The sequence below is a fragment of the Ictidomys tridecemlineatus genome, chromosome 5 (genome assembly GCF_052094955.1).
Source record: "Ictidomys tridecemlineatus isolate mIctTri1 chromosome 5, mIctTri1.hap1, whole genome shotgun sequence".
Lineage (NCBI taxonomy): Eukaryota > Metazoa > Chordata > Mammalia > Rodentia > Sciuridae > Ictidomys > Ictidomys tridecemlineatus.
This window is the reverse complement of record NC_135481.1, coordinates 176,905,346-176,920,916: the sequence shown is the minus strand read 5'-3', so window position 1 is coordinate 176,920,916 and position 15,571 is coordinate 176,905,346. Positions and strand designations below refer to the sequence as shown.

Here is a 15,571-nt window from a genome sequence, read left to right as displayed (position 1 = left end):
AAAGGATTTAGAAAACAAAAAACCCAAACCAGGACGTCGCGATGAGTCTGAGCAAGGTCCTCCGGGTCCTCCAAGGTGGCGGGGCTGGGGGACCTGGGTCTGGGCACAGGCCTGGTGCTCAGGGACTGCTCAGGGCTGGCCCACACTGGGGGCTGGCATGGGACCGGCCCTGGCCGTCCGTGTGCCTGTCGGCCTGGCCCATGGTGGGGACTGGACAGAGCCTCGCCGGCTGCCCTGGGCTGAGCGGCCCTCTCGTGTGTGTGTCCTGGGATTGAGTAACAGGCACGCCGTTCCCCAAGGCCACGCGCGCCACTCTGCCTGTCAGGCCCCCCATGGAACTGAAGCGCTCTGGGTACCCTACTGTCTGCCCTGAACCTCCTGGGGCCTCGGGGGGCCAGGAGACAATGGCAGTCACCACTGCCTGAGTGGGAAGGGGGCTTGGTGATAAGGCCCCGTACCCCAAGGCCAGTAACAACAGTGACGATGGCGTCACCCACAGATGACACTGTCTGGTGCCTACCGTGGGCCTGGCACTATTTGCTCTCATTCATTTTATTTAAGGTACTGGGAGTTGAGCCACACCCCAGCGCCACCCCCCCTTTTACAATATTTTACTTAGAGACAGGGTGTCGCTAAGTTGCTGGGGCTGGCCTCCTACTTGTGATCCTCCTGCCTCAGCCTCCCGAGTCCCTGGGATTACAGGCAAGTGCCACCGTGCCTGGTGCAACTGTTTTCTCTCATTTAAATCTGAACCACAACCCTCCAAGGCCAGGACTATGATTGTCCCCATTTTACAGAGAAGGAAACTGAGGCTCACAGAGGGCAAGCCACATTTCAGGATCAAAGAGGGGCCAGAACAGAACTCGAAGCCTGGTTCGCTTGCCTCTGGGGCCTCGTGACACACCACGCCACTAAGATCAACAGAATGTGTGTCCCCACCAGACAAGCCCACCATAGATGTGTTGAGGGCAGGCGGGGAGACGGGGCCTTCTAGCGCCTGAACCCGGGGAGTGGTCAAGGCGGCTGACCCATCCTCATGGGGACTGATGTCACCCAGACACAGCTAAGGCGCTGCCCGGACTGGCAGATATGCCTGACCGTCACCCAGGTGTAGCTCGGACGGCTGACTCCTGTGTTGGGACAGTCACACTCCAGACAGCAGGGATCACAGAGAAGTGTTTATTGATCATGGAGAGGGACACTCCCAGCTGGGGACCAGCCCGCGCTGGACGACGGCCATCCACGTCTTCACTGGGAGACAGGGAGGGCCCAGGAGGTGGCCGGGGCGAGCACCAGGGCGTCCTGGGATTGGAGAGGAAGAGTCAAGGCGGCGATTCACTTTTACCTCCCGCACTCCCCAGGTTGGGGCTGGTTTTGTCTCCATGAGGTGACTGCTGGCCCGGGGTGGGGGGTCAGGACCCTAACCCCCCAGAGGGGAACAGTTGTGTCGCACAGCTGTCTCCGCACAGGGGATGTGTCCTCGTGCAGTGAGTCTTGTAGGACCGCTGTCCCCAAGCCCTGCCTGCCACCAAAACTCTCCAAGAAGTTTTATAAAGTGTAGATTCTGGCTGTGAACCCACTGGGGTCAGGCAGCTCGATTTATTTTTTATCTTTTGGTACCAGGGATTGAACCCAGGGACACTTAGCCACTGAGCCACATCCCCTGCCTTTTATTTATTTATTTATAAATATTTTTTTAGTTGTAGTTGGACACAATTTCTTGATTCATTTTTACGTGGTGCTGAGGATCGAACCCAGTGCCTCACACATGCCAGGTGAGCACTGTTCCCCTGAGCCCCAGCCCAGCCCCATCCCCAGCCCTTTTTATGTTTTATGTTGAGACAGGATCTAGCTAAGTTGCTTAGGGCCTCACTATGTTGCCCAGGTTGGCCTCAAGCTTGTGATCCTCCTGCCTCAGCCTCCTGAGTTGCTGGGATTACAGGCGTGCACCACCACGCCTGGCATCCAAGATTTTATCATAACCATTCTTCTTACTAGATTTTAAGATACATGACATTGTGAAATATAGAGAGGAAATCGAGGTACTGCTGGCTGGGAATGGTCGGGCAGAGCAAGACAGGAAATGTGGACATTAATGTGAATAATGAACTGAACTCTGTGGCTTCTCCAGGGTTAAATGACTCCCGAATTCAGTGGTCCTGGTCAACGGCTTTGGGCAAATCAGGGCCAATGAGAGTCAGAGTTTGGTGCAAAGCACCTCTGAAGCCCTACGATGGACACTTTGTCACTAAGGGGTGGGGACAAGGCCTCTCTGGATTTTCTTAAGTGCTAATGATTCTGTTTTCAACATTTTTCCCTCAAGAGTGGGATCAAATCTCAGAGAAGCCAAGGTTTCTGACTGTTTTGTCCACTGTTGTGATCAGTGCATACATGCAGCCTGCTAGCTGGCTGGCCAACAGAAAGGGTCACCTCACTGATTGTGGCTCATACAGAGGTTGGGGTCCAAGGCAGGGGTTATGAGGAGAGGTGCCGAAGGGTGACGTTTGGGGTAAGGGCTGTGACAGCCCATCTCCCAGATGATGCCAGGGAGAGTCACTTGCTCACAGGTATTTCTGGAACAACTAGTGTGTACCAGGCCTTGCTGACAGCCTGGGGACAGAAGCATGGACAGGACAGACGTCATCCTGATGCTCGTGGGCTGAGCCCATTTGGCCACAGGAGTTGTGTGTGGTCTACACACCCTGGATGCTGCCTCACATCTGGGCCTCCTTCCTTACCTTTCTGCCTCAGGGCCTTTGCACACACTGTCCACTCTGACAGGATGCTCCTCCTGGCTTCCCAGAGGGCTCACTGTCCCACTTCCTCTTGACCATCCCATCTAAAACAGCCTCTCTCCTTGGCCTCACGCTCTTCTCTGAGCCTGCTCTACTTTCCTTCTTGGCCCTTCCCTACTTGGCCTGATGTGAGATATTTATGGGTTTATCTACAAACGGGGGCGGGTGGGTTCATTTCCGGGGCCTTCGGCCCTCACAGGCAGCTGTGCCGTGGGGTGGGCCTTCGGAAACGACTGACGGCTGAGCAGTGGATGAATAATGACAATCTGTAGATGAAGAGGGGGGACCCTGGGAGGGGCGGGGACTGGAGGGCAGCCCCTCAGTCCCGTGTCACTCACCTTGATCACACACGGCGTCACTGACCCGTATCCCAAGGCCTTCGGTATCAACATGGGGATCCCAGTTCTTAATTTGCCTGGAACAATAAATGTGGTCAGAGGCCGGGGCACGGGTGGGCCTGGCAGTGCCAAGCAGGCTCTGGCACCAGCTTCCGGTTGCCCCAAAGTGAGCCCCTCACATCCTCCCTCCTCCTGCTCAAGAACCCTCATGGGCTCCCTCATCCACGGCTAATAAGGTGAAGTTAAAGCTGGTGCGCGCCTGTAACCCCAGAGGCCTGGAGGCTGAGGCAGGAGGATCGAAAGCTGGGGGCCAGCCTTAGCAACTTAGTGAGGCCCTATGCAACTCAGCAAGACCCTGTCTCAAAATAAAAATAAAGAGGGCCGGGGGTGTGGCTCAGAGAGTGGTCAGGCACCCCTGGGTTCAGTCCCTGGTGCAAAAAAAAAAAAAAAAAAAAAAGAGTGACATTAAAATGGTGACGCTGGTTTAGGTCACCTACTCTCCCACCCACTCAACGTGGGGCATGGGGTCATTTTCTCCCGCTACCCCTGCTGGTGACGTAGCTATGGCCCCAGCAGCAGCGATGCTAGGGAAGGCCGAGCAGTGAACCGGCCCCGCTGCCCGACACGCATGGTCCTGTTGGTGCCTCGGGAGCTGCTCTGACTCTCCCATGGCACCGGTGCAGGGACTGAGGCCCAGGAGAACCGAGCAGCCTGTCCGAGACCAGGCAGCCGGCACGAGGGGCTAGGACTTGACCCAGGCCTGCTGCCCCTCGAGTCTGCTCCAGGACCTGGGTGTGCCGCTCGCCCTGCGAGGCCCGTCCCTGCGCCCCGGTACTGGCTCCAGTGAAGGGCGGGGCTGGGCGGCTGAGGTGGGATTTGAACTGGGACCTGAAGGTGGTGGGAGATGGAGGAAAGGGACCCCGGGTGAGGACACAGGAGAGGGGAGTAGGCGGCAGAGGGACGCACCGTTCTCGGTTATCAGCAGTGCAGAGTTGAGGATCTTGGTGACAATGCCTTTGAGAAGCTCAGGCTGCGAGAGAGAAGGGACCCGTCACCCCGGCTGAGCCCTAGGTCCTCCTGGCCATTCCGGTGGGTGCAGGTCAGCCCCAGGGTGAGGGCAGAGCCAGAGACCCTGGAATCTCAGGTCCCCTGCGAGTCTGAGCTGCAGAGGATGCCGCGGCTGCACAGACGGGACGAGGAAGGACTCGGCCGCCCAGGGTCCCCGCAGGTGGAGGGCCAGGTGCACCCCACCCGGGGCTCCATCCACCGCTCTATCAGATGCTCCAAGGGAACCTGGCCCTGCCTTGCCTGCGTTCCTAACTTCTAGGGAATTCAGAGCCCCACGGGCGCATAGAAATGTCTTTGTTTTAAAATATTGATTAAAAACCAAAACAGCCAGGGGCAGTGGCCCAGGCTGTAATCCCAGGGGCTCAGGAGGCTGAGACGGGAGGATGGTGAGTTCAAAGCCAGCCTCAGCAACAGCGAGGGGCCTAGCAACTCAGTGAGACCCTGTCTCTAAATAAAACACAAAATAGGGCTGGGGATGGGGCTCAGTGGCCAAGTGCCCCTGAGTTCGATCCCTGGTACCAAAAAACAAAAACAAACAAACAACAAAAAAACATAAAGATCAGAGAAAACATCAGAGAAGATTCCGCGAGTGCGAGATCGCTCGTGCAGCTGGACCCCGACGGCAAACGGGGTCCGAGAGAAGGGGCTGCCCTGGTTCCTGGGGTGGGTCCGGCAGGGTTTGAGGCCGACACAGCAGATGCCCAGCCAGTGCCCACAGAGCTGGGGGCTTGGGTAGGTGACCCGCAGGTACCGAGCTGTTGGGGTCTCATCTGAAGCTAGTCCTGGGCAATGTCTCTTTGCAGAACGGGCCATTCTGGTGGGAGCCCCTGTGGCCGTGGGGACGACTGTGGATACTTACGTTGAATAGTTTAATGTCCGAGTTCATCAGTTGCATCCGCTCGATGCTGCAACAAAAGATGCCCGTGAGGTGGCCCCGGGAACCCCAGCCGTGCGGCCACCGGCTACTTACTGAGCACCTGCTGTGTACCAGGCACGGCGCAGGCCTCAGTGGCAGGTGCCGCTCCAGGATACACACAAGAGCCCCACAGGGGAGCCCAGGCCATCCTAGAAGGTCCCCTTGCTCCCCGTTCAGGGTTGTGGCTGTGGAGGGAGGGCAAGCCCAGCGCGGCCAAGTGGTCTGACGTCTATGTTACAGCAAATTTACAAACTCCAGCCTCGTGGGGACTGATCACACCTCGCCCCGAGCCTGGTTTATCCTGCGAGGCTCCAGTGCACGACCCTGAACTTGCTCTAGGGCAGAGGAGGGTGGTGGGACGGGGGACAACTGCAGGGGCACAGAGGCACTTCTGTGCTGGGCTCCAAGGGCTGTCACTGCTGCTGTCTTGGAGGTGTCCAGTCTGGGCTGCCCGAGGCCTGGGGATGGTGCCCCGCAGGCCGATCCTGAGCAGGGCCGGCTCACCCCGAGGCTGCTGGGAGGCCCTTCCCTGTCCTTCCCTGTCCCCTGCATTCAGTGGTCGGTGGCAGGAGATCCAGCAAGGCACTCGCCGCCCAGCCTGGGCAGCACCCACTGAGCTCCACCTCTGGGCACTCAGGCCCACGGTCGGGGTGGGGGAAGCGCTCATTTCGGCTGTAGGAGCTCCGCGGCGATGCACCTCACCTGATGTCATTAAAGCTGAGCACAAGTTGGTCACCTTCGGTGTAAAACTGAGCTTCTGATTTCGCTTCCTGCAACAAGAGAAGCCACGCTCTGTCCCTCTGAAGAGGGTGTGGGGTGGGGGGACCCGAGGAGGCTCTGGGGTCCAGCACACCTGGTCTGGACCTCAGCGGCTGGCCCCTCGGGAGAGAGTTTGCCCTCTCTGGGCCTCACTTTCCACATCTGTGAAACGGGACAGTACTTGTCTCTGCTGTCCCCACCCAATAGATGACAACACAGCGCGTCCCAGGGATGACGGCGAAGATGAGCACGGGCCCCCGCTCAGTGTCAGCAAAGCTTGAGGGTCTTGGTTTCTCTCTCCTCTGATCCTGTCACCCTGCCTGGGCCTGCTGTTCCCTACGGCACAGGCGAGGAAACTGGGGACAGACAGGACCAGGAAGGCCCTGCTGCCTGTTAGCCAAGGTTAGTGTCACTGGACTGTCCAGAAGCCACGCTAGCCCCAGTACGGGGCCCAGGCCTGCATCCACTTGAGCCCGGGGCCCAGGAATGAGTGGTCCACAGGTCGGGCATAGTGGCCTAGGGGCACGCATCCTGGACCTTCACAAAGACCTGGGCTACCCCTTGCCTTCAGGCCACCCCAGGCCAGGGGTCAAGTTGATGCCCATCTCTCTATTTTTTGTACCAGGGATTGAACCCAGGGACGTGTAACCACTGAGCCCCATCCCAGCCCTTTTCATTTTTTATTTTGAGACAGGGTCTTGCCAAGTTGCTGAGGGCCTCACTAAAGGCTGAGGCTGGCTTTGAGTTTGAGATCCTCCTGCCTCAGCCTCCAGAGCCACTGGGATCACAGGTGTGCGCCATGGCGCCCGGCAGATGCACATCTGGGACTGGCCTCGCTTCTGGACTTTCCAGTGACACTGACACGGGCTAACTGCAGGCTGTGCGGGAGACCCAGCTGTAAGGACAGTGTCACTCCTTTAACAACCAGGCGCTGGCCGGCTCCTTGTGAAGCTGGGCTCAGGTCTCCGCTGCCCAGCGCCAGCCATGAGTTCTGCCTCATCTCCGACCTCCGCTGCCCCCCGGTGTTGGCCACTATAGGTCACAGCTGTCCCTTCCCTGGGGCATTTCCCTTGCTTGAATGGAGCTGCCTTGCTGGGAGGCTCTGTGACCCCTGCCCCTGGGCTGGTGGCCAATGGTGACTGATGACGGGTGAGAAAGGCTGCCTTCTGGCCTCAGGGGGACTCAGCGTGCTGCCATCCATGCCCCTTCTGGGGTCAAGCCGTGGACTCTCCAGCTGAGACTCATCTTTGCTCAGACCCTCCCCTGCCCTGATCTGCTTCTTTCAATAAATCACCTGCTCCTGGGGCCTCCTGCTAGGCTTGTCCTTCCATGATCCCCACCCCACGTCCCCCCCAGCGCCCCCACGTGCCAATATGAGGTGTCTGAGATCTGAACTGCTGGGGCTGCTGACGACATCAGTTAAGAACTTCCTTGGAGCCGGGCCCAGTGTGCACACCTGTAATCCCAGCGGCTCAGGAGGCTGAGGCTGGAGGGTCACGGGTTCAAAGCCGGCCCCAGCAACAGTGAGGCACTAAGCTACTCAGTGAGACCCTGTCTCTAAATAAAATACAAAGTAGGGCTGGGGATGTGGCTCAGTGGGTGAGTGACCCTGAGTTCAATCCCCGGTACCAGAAAAAAAAAAAAAAAATAGAACTTCCTTGGAGATCATTTACTCCCGTTTAGACATCGGGAGAGGACTTATCCTTCTCTCTCTCCATGCGGTGTAGATGGAGTCAACTTCCAATCCCCAGCAGGTGTGTGCTCCATGTCAGAAAATTTCCATATTTCATTTTCCAGATTCCACAGGCACATGACCTATGCTCAGCCAATGAGACTCATCCCTGAGACATTTGCTGGAGCTACTGGGAAAGAGAAATTCCTCCTGCTGGGACTGGGAAGTTGATAGGGGCCTGAGGCAGCTGGGGGTGTTTCCAGGAGCAGACAGTCTGCCTGAGGCTGGAGGCAGCACAGATGAAGATGAAATTGTTTGAGCACCTGGATCCAGCTATTCCCGAAGCCAATCCCTTCTGGACCTTTCAGTTATATGAGTTGAATACAACTCTTTTTTGTGCATGTGAGTCGAGTTTCTGTCCAAAGATCCCTGACTAATAAAGTCACAAGGTCAGAGTTGGGTCCCCAAAGCTCCTGACTCTTGGTTCAGAGCTGCCCCTCCGGGTGACAAGAGTGGTGAACAGGAGAGCCCCAGGTTGCCACCCGTGCCACACACAACCACACTCACGATGCCCAGGGTGAAGAGCGGCCGTTGGGCTTTATTGGTGGGAAACAGGTCCAACACGATCAGCTGGACTGCCTGGGCGCCGTCCTGGCTCAGCAGCAGCTGGGGGGTCTTCCGAGTCTGGAACTTCACCAGCTGGGTGCGGTCCAGCATCTCTGCGGCCTGGAAGGACAGTGGACAGCGTGGGACCTCCAAGGGCCTCTCGAGGCCCCAGCCCCCGCCCTTCAGGTGCACAGGGATGAAGCTCTGTGTGATCATTCGACCTAACGGCCTGACTAGATAGAACCCTCGGGGGCCGGGTCTGTCGTGAGCGTCCCCAGTGGTGAAAGACGACAGTGATCTCTGGAAGCCCCTGGCAGCGAGACCCACGGGGCTGCCCGTGTGAGGGACCCACCTGTTCGCTGATCTCCTTGATGCTCGACTTCAGCTCCTTGGCCAGGTCAGGGAGCTGTGGGCGAGAGGAAGCCAGGGCGGTGGGCTGCACCCCACTGCTGGGAGGAAGCTGTCCCAGAACCCCTCAGAAGCTGGGTGATCCCTGGGCCCAGGCCACTGTCAGTGGTGCAAAAATATCCCCTGGGTCAGCCGCCCTGGGGCCTGGGGTCCCTGGTGACCTTCCGGCCGTGGTTGGTGGTGGCTGGGCTCCTCGCTCCCAGAAGACGCACAAAAGTGACTCCAGTGCTTGCTGCAGCCACAAATGTGATCGCTAGTGACCACTGACCCTCTGTTCACTGTCCCAGCCCCGAATCCTGAGCGTGGACCCTGAGGACTTGGTATGTGTCCTCTGTCCGCAGAGCAGGACCTGTCCCCTCCAGAACTCAGCCCAGCCTTTCCCTCTGGACCTCGGCTTCCCCAGCAGCTCCGCCGAGGAGGTGGCCACGGCTGGGCTCCAGCCTTCTGTGCTGATCTCAAGGTGGCATCTGGGCTCGGTGGCCAGGAGGGCCAGATCCGTCAGGGAAGTCCGCCACAGGTCACATGGTGGGGAACAGCGGCAGAACCACCGTCCCTGGACCACTCAGAGCTACAGTGCCCTTCGCCCCCCAGGACTCTTTGGTAGAGGAAATACGTGCTTCAGACTCCAGGCCAGAGCCCCATGTCACAGAGGTTTCCCGCTCGGAGCTGGAGGTCAGAGGGAGGGATACGACCACACCTCATGTCCCCTGAGTTCCAGCAGACGCTGCCGCAGCAGGGGCCCCAGCTCTGTCCCCACCCAGGCTTACCACGTAGTCCAACAGGACCGTGAGTTTATCTGGAGGGAGCAGAACAGCCACCACCGCATTCAGGACATCCTGCCTCATGACGAAGCTGAACGGGGCGCAGTCCATGGGGGGTATCACCAGGGACACCGAAGAGTCGTTGAGCCACTTGGTCACCTTGCTCTGGGAGTCCAGCAGCTTGGCCTGAGAAGACACGGAGCAGGAGGGAGTTGGGAACCTGAACTGCACAGCTTGCCCAATGACAATCTGGCAGGAAATGACACTGCTGTGACTCAAATGTGTCCCCCAAAGTTCATGTGTCGGAAACAATCTCCAGGACAACAGGATTGAGAGGCAGGGCCCTACAAGGCGATTAGGTCACGACTGATGGGTTACTGATGTTTTCGCCAGCGCGGGCTGTGATGGAAGTGAACTTGGCCCTCTGTTGCTTTTGCTGTCTTGCCCTTCTGCCTTCCTCCATGGAGTGATGCAAGCTTGAAAGCCCTTGCTGGATGCTGACACCATGCTCTAGGACTTCCCAGTTTCCAGACCATGTGTAAAAATAAACTTAAAGTGTTTATAAATTATTCGGTCTCAGGTGCTTGTTATCACAACACAAAATGCACTCAGACACCATTCAGCCTGTTTCCCTTTTTGCATCTGTTGTCAGGAATCTTAGCTTGGAATTCAGTGCCTTGAGTTATGCCAGGGGTCTGGCAATATCTATGCCACCTGAATGACCTCTGGATTTTGTTTTAATTTAAGAGTTGGGGTCTTGTTCTATGCCTAGGCTGGCCCTGAACTACGGGGTTCAAGTGATCCTCCTGCCTCAGCCTCCCAAGTAGCTGGGACTTTAAGCATGTAGTGCCATGCCTTTCAATTGGAATATCTTATTTTTCACATATTTCAACTTCTCAGACACCTCAAATCCTTTCAATGAGGGGATAACTCAAAATTGTAACAAAATGGGTGGAAATATTGGATGCTGCAATTCTCCAAAGGATTCCTCAGAACTATTCCGGATTTACCCCAGTTAGCCTTACCCTTCAGGGAGACCACCCCCAGATGGGTGTGCAGCTCTATTTTTTTAGAGGACAGTTACTGGGAACTTCCTGTCAGGTCCTCTGTGGTCTCATTTTATTCTCTCCTCAGTGACTAATAGTATTTACCTTTACAGCTAAGGAAACTGAGGTTCAGAGAGGTGAAGAAACTTGCCCAATATCACACAGCCAGGAAGTCACGGAGCTGGGAAACTTAGGTCTGTGTGATCTTCCAGGATGCCTCTCTACTCTGAGCTCTGGTTTCAATGTTGCCAGAGGTTTCGAGATGGGCAGGACTGTTCAGGGTCAGGTTCGGGAGTGCTCCTGGGTGCATATTCTGTGTCTGGTCCTTAGGTTCCCCTCCTGGTCCTCTCCCTCAGAATCCTGTTCAGGCTGCTGTGACTTCTAAACCAGGCCGTGAGCCCTGAGAGTGAGCAGGGTCTTCTCCCCCAGCGGTCTAACCCTGGGTGGTCAGGGCAGAGCAGTAAGGTCCCGGTTTATTCTGAGGTTCCCTGACGCTCACCTGCAGGTTGAGCTGGATGACATTGCCCTTGATGTTGGAAGACAGAAGGTCAAACAGCAGGCCTCCCGGGCTCAGGGGGATGGGCACTGCTCGGGGAGAAGAGAGATCTGTGAGGGGGAGCCCTGGGCGGGGTGCGGTGCCAGTGCTAACCCTGTAAACCTGTCAACTGTCATCCCCATGGTCACCTGAGGAGGTGGGTCCTGTTACTACCGCCGTTTACAGAAGGGGAAACAAGGCACAGAGAAGCGACACGAAGTGCCCGGTCGTCCTGGGAGCAGCTTTGGATCCTGTCTGTCTTATGTCAAACCTGAACTGCTGCTTAGAACTCTCCGCTCTCCCACCGGACTGTACCCAGCACCGTCCAGGGCGCAGCTGGACACCAGGTCCCCGGCGTTCGCCTCGGGATGCCCCACATGGCCACCAGGTGGCGGTGGCGTCCCATCTGCCCCCTGGGATCCCTGACCTTGACTCTGACCGTGGGAGCCAGGAGCCACACAGACTTGGGTCTGAGCTCGGGTGAAACGGTCTCTTCCCGCCTCTGAAGGTCCCTCTGTCTGTCCTCCCGTTTTCTTTCCCGTGGCGCCAGGCTTCGCGCCTGCACGGAGCCCCGCCCCGCCCCTCCCAGCCCCGCCCCGCCCCCTCCCCTCCCAGCCCCGCCCGCCCCGCCCCCGCCCCGTGTCCTCCGGGTAAAGCGGGATCTAAAGAGTGACCACCAAAACGGAGTCACACCCGCTGGCAATGGGAAGAATCGGGTTCCAGCTCCCCCCTGTCGCCGGTTTCCCCTGGGGGCAGGACAAACGACCTCATTGCTCTGAGCCTCGGTTTCCTCGTGTGCGAAGTGGGGCGACTCCGGGCCGAGGGAGAGCAGCCGTCCTCGGCCGGTCCCTCAGCCGATGGCCTCTGGCGTCAAGCGCCTCCGGTCCATCTCCTCGCCCAGGGCTCCCTGGCCGCCCTTGAATGGGCCTCTTTAGATCCCAGGTGCTACAATTTTCTTCTTGCCTGTCAATTCCCGCTCCCACGGGGACTGAGCGGGGCCGATTTCGGGATGGGGGTGGGCAGAACCCCCGTCCCCCCAACTCTGCTCTCGGGCAGGAGGGGTGACCGCCCTCCCTGGTGTCTGTCTTGGCTCCTCCCTGTTCCCCTTCTCTAGTAGCACACGGTGGTCGCTGTGTTGTCCACTCGCCCCCTCTCCTCTGCCCCGTCCATCTGTCACTCAGCCAGCACTTGTGAGTCCCTCTGGGTGCCAAGCCGGGCACCTGCTATGTTCCTGGAACCTTCAGTAAACTTTTAATTCTCACCTACAGTCCTATGAAGTAGGGAATGTAAGCTCCATTTTACAGATGGAGGACTGAGGTCCCCAAGGTCATGGAAGAGCAGAGATTCGAATTTGGGTTCATCAGGGGTCCCGCAGGCCTCCCTAGAACCTTGCCGAGTCATGGATTCCTCCCTGCTGGTCCTCTACCGGTTGGCCTGGGGAGGCCTGGTGAAGGCAGAGCCTGGAGGCCACCCACCTAGGTCAGGGAAAAGTTAGGGGAGGGAGCCGGGCACCTACCCTTCACCAGCTTCAGGAAGTCTTGGAACATGTCCTTGAAGGCTGCCTGGATCACGGGACACAGCTGTAAGAGCAAAACGGCTCCTTCAGCCGGGAGGCAGAACCCAGCCCCATAGCCACCTGGTTCTCCACTCCCCGGCCTTCCCTGCTGCCCAGAATCCACTGCAGGGCCCTGAGCCATCTGGGACCCTTGGCAGTGTTGTGACCTTTGCCCTGTGTCTTGGTGTGCCTGGCAGTCCAGCTCCCCTCCCAGAGCGCCTTGTCTCATTCACAGATTTTCCTTAAAGGAAGTAAACAATTTGGTTACTCACAGAATAGTCCTCGAAAGTCCCTTCTGGAACAGCTCAGCCCCCATGACAGTGTGAACCAGCGCGAGAGTTGGTGGGACCAAGTTGAGGCCCCTGCCTCTCCTATTCTGCTTAAGGGGGCTGGATATTTGACTTGCCAGCTTGTGGGACCCAAAGGCCTGTTTCCTGCCCCGAGGCATCCTGTTTTCTGGATGGTGCTCCAAGATTGTTGAGGTCATTTTATTTTAGGTACCATTGTCCTAGTTAATCATTTCTTAATACTTTCCAGGAATGAGTGCATTTTGACTGAGGGCTTTCTTACTTTTATTTTTGGTACTGGGGATTAACCCAGGGGTGCTTTACCACTGAGCTACATCTCAGTCTTTTTTGAGACAGTGAGATTCTTGCTTACTTGTTGAGGCCGCATTCCACCTGTAATCCTCCTGCCTCAGCCTCCTGAGTTGCTGGGAGTATAGTCATGTGCACCTCTCCCAGCCCACAGTGCAACTTTTTCTATGCATCACTATTCCCTGTTCCTGTCTGCTTTTACCAACCCAGAACCTAGGAGGAATCGGCTGAGAGACTCCCAGCATGTAATCTGGGGATACCTTTCCCGTGAAGAGCAGGGGATCCACTGTCTCTGGCCTCCTCTGCATTTTCTCCTATAATTCCACAATTCATGTGAGTCCTCTAGGACACAGGGTCCCACCAAGCCAATTGCATCTGAATAGGGGCGGGGCCAGTCACCCCCCCAAATTTAACCCTTCGGATGGCTCTGAGGTGCAGGCAGGGCTGAGAGCCTCCAGTCTACATGGAAAAGGGCTTCTGCATTTTCCAGATGAGCCCCTCCACGCACTCACCCGCTGACTGCGAGCCTCTCCCTTCATGCCAAAGAAAATCTTGACGGGACCCTCATGGCAGAGCCAGCGAATTACGTGGGAAACCATGGTGATAAACGGGAGGTTTCCCACACTTGGCTTTTCCCCTGAGCCACAGACAGGTCCCATGCAAAGAGCATTTTATAATTCCAAGTTCTTGCCATCTTTTCTATGTTTTTAGGTATTAAATAGGAAATTTGAGGAAAATATTCTTGGATTTTAAAATATAATGCCGGATTAGTTACATTTCCCCCCTTCCCCGGAGGCTGGGAGAAAATTTGCACCTGGGCCCCACTTGAAGAATTTCCTGCCCCTGGAACCACCCTAGGCCCCAGCTACCCCACTCCTTGGCATTCATCTAAAGAATCAAAGTCGCCTGCTCTGGTGGTCCACACCACCTGCGGTTACAGCAGCTGGTTTACAGGGACCGGCCTAGGTGTCCCTGAGTCGGGGAAGGGTCAAGCAGATGTGGTCTATGTGCGCAGTGGGGTTCTGTTCAGCCAAAAAGCAAAATGAAATTAGGTCATTTACAGGAACATGGATGGAACTTGAAACCACTGTGTTAAGTGAAATAAGCCAATTCAGAAGGTCAAGGGTCACATGTTTTTCTCCCATATGTGGAAGCTCAAGAGGAGAAAGGAAAAAAGTGGGGGTCGGAGGAACTCCTGAAAATCTATAGGAGATCAGTGGAAGAGAGGAAAGGGACCAGGGCGTGGGAGGAGGGGAGAGATGGGGACCTGCTGGGGACTGATACTGGGCAGATTACATTGTTGTACTGTGGGCAGGTACAAATACCTCCCATCAAACCCCACCAGTATGTACAGCTATAAGTAAATAGAGTGTGGGGAAAGGAATTCCTGCCTTTGCATAGAAAAATAAAGGGCTTAAAAAAAAACCTCACATAAGAAAAGACAATCATATGAAATTATTCACTTTCACGTTCCCTTTGAAACCCTCCCTGGGTACGTACCTTTGCTAACAAATAGGAGCCTCAAAATTCTAACAACAACAGACCTTGGCCTTGACTTTGATGCTGCACATTTATATTAACTCGCGTTCAAAACCTCCCATCTCCTGCCTCTTTCCCTCCTCACCCTCTTCCAATAAGGTACTGCAGAAAGTAGCTTGCATTCGCAGAACCAGGGTTGTTTCTTTCTTTCTTTGGTACCAGGGATTGAACCCAGGGACACTTAACCACTGAGCCACATCCCCAGCCCTTTTAAATTTTTTATTATAAGACAGGGTCTTGCCAAGTTGCTTAGGGTCTCACTAAATTGCTGAGGCTGGCAAGAGTGGAGGATTATGGGTATTTCTCTCCCCAAATCACCTTAGCTATTATACCATCTTTTCAATTAAAAAGGTCTTATAAAAAAAAAATCAACTGGTTGCCAAGGTGTTTGGCCCCCTGAGGGTGACCCACCATCATGACCGAATCTAGGCATTCACAGCAGAAATCACTGGGAATGTGATGAATCCAATTTACAAAATTTCATTTTAACTGTGACACATCAGGGGCATGGCAAATGAAAGTCCCCTATGCTTACTGACTCAGAAAAAGAACTCCAACAGGACCTGGTTGACTCACCCAGATTGGTGCATGACAGTGGCATGCTAGAGCTGGCAAGGACGTTTAAGGACAAGTTGTTAAATTTTCAGGAATTTTTGAGGTGGGTGCTGAACCCAGGCATTCTTTAAAATTCAATTATATAAACTTAAAATAAAAATTTATGTTAAAATGAATTGAGCCGGGTGCGGTGCACACCTGTAAGCCCAGCGGCTCGGGAGGCTGAGGCAGGAGGTTCGCGAGTTCAAAGCCAGCCTCAGCAACTTAGCAAGGCCCTAAGCAACTCAGCAAGACCCTGTGTAAATAAATACAAAGGGCTTGGGGATGTGGCTTGGGTTTAGTCTCCAGTGGTTGAGTGCCCTGGGTTTAATCTCCAGTACACTCTCCCCGAAAAAAAAGAACAGAATACAGTTTTAAATCTC

At 55.8% G+C, this 15,571-nt stretch overlaps 1 protein-coding gene across 1 annotated transcript in view; it reads right to left on the bottom strand.

Annotated features, from left to right (window-relative positions):
* Window positions 1–1,165: 1,165 nt before the first annotated feature.
* Window positions 1,166–15,571, bottom strand: part of Bpifb1 (BPI fold containing family B member 1) — a 31,855-nt gene continuing 17,449 nt past the window's right edge. Inside the window, exons 7-16 of the mRNA XM_078051627.1 lie at window positions 12,421–12,484; window positions 10,869–10,954; window positions 9,330–9,509; window positions 8,507–8,560; window positions 8,116–8,274; window positions 5,820–5,887; window positions 5,061–5,106; window positions 4,100–4,163; window positions 3,134–3,210; window positions 1,166–1,302 (exon numbers count right to left, since the gene is read on the bottom strand). Coding sequence (XP_077907753.1) covers window positions 1,249–1,302; window positions 3,134–3,210; window positions 4,100–4,163; window positions 5,061–5,106; window positions 5,820–5,887; window positions 8,116–8,274; window positions 8,507–8,560; window positions 9,330–9,509; window positions 10,869–10,954; window positions 12,421–12,484 — 852 coding nt within the window. The 3' untranslated portion in view covers window positions 1,166–1,248. The remainder of the gene's footprint in view (window positions 1,303–3,133; window positions 3,211–4,099; window positions 4,164–5,060; window positions 5,107–5,819; window positions 5,888–8,115; window positions 8,275–8,506; window positions 8,561–9,329; window positions 9,510–10,868; window positions 10,955–12,420; window positions 12,485–15,571) is intronic.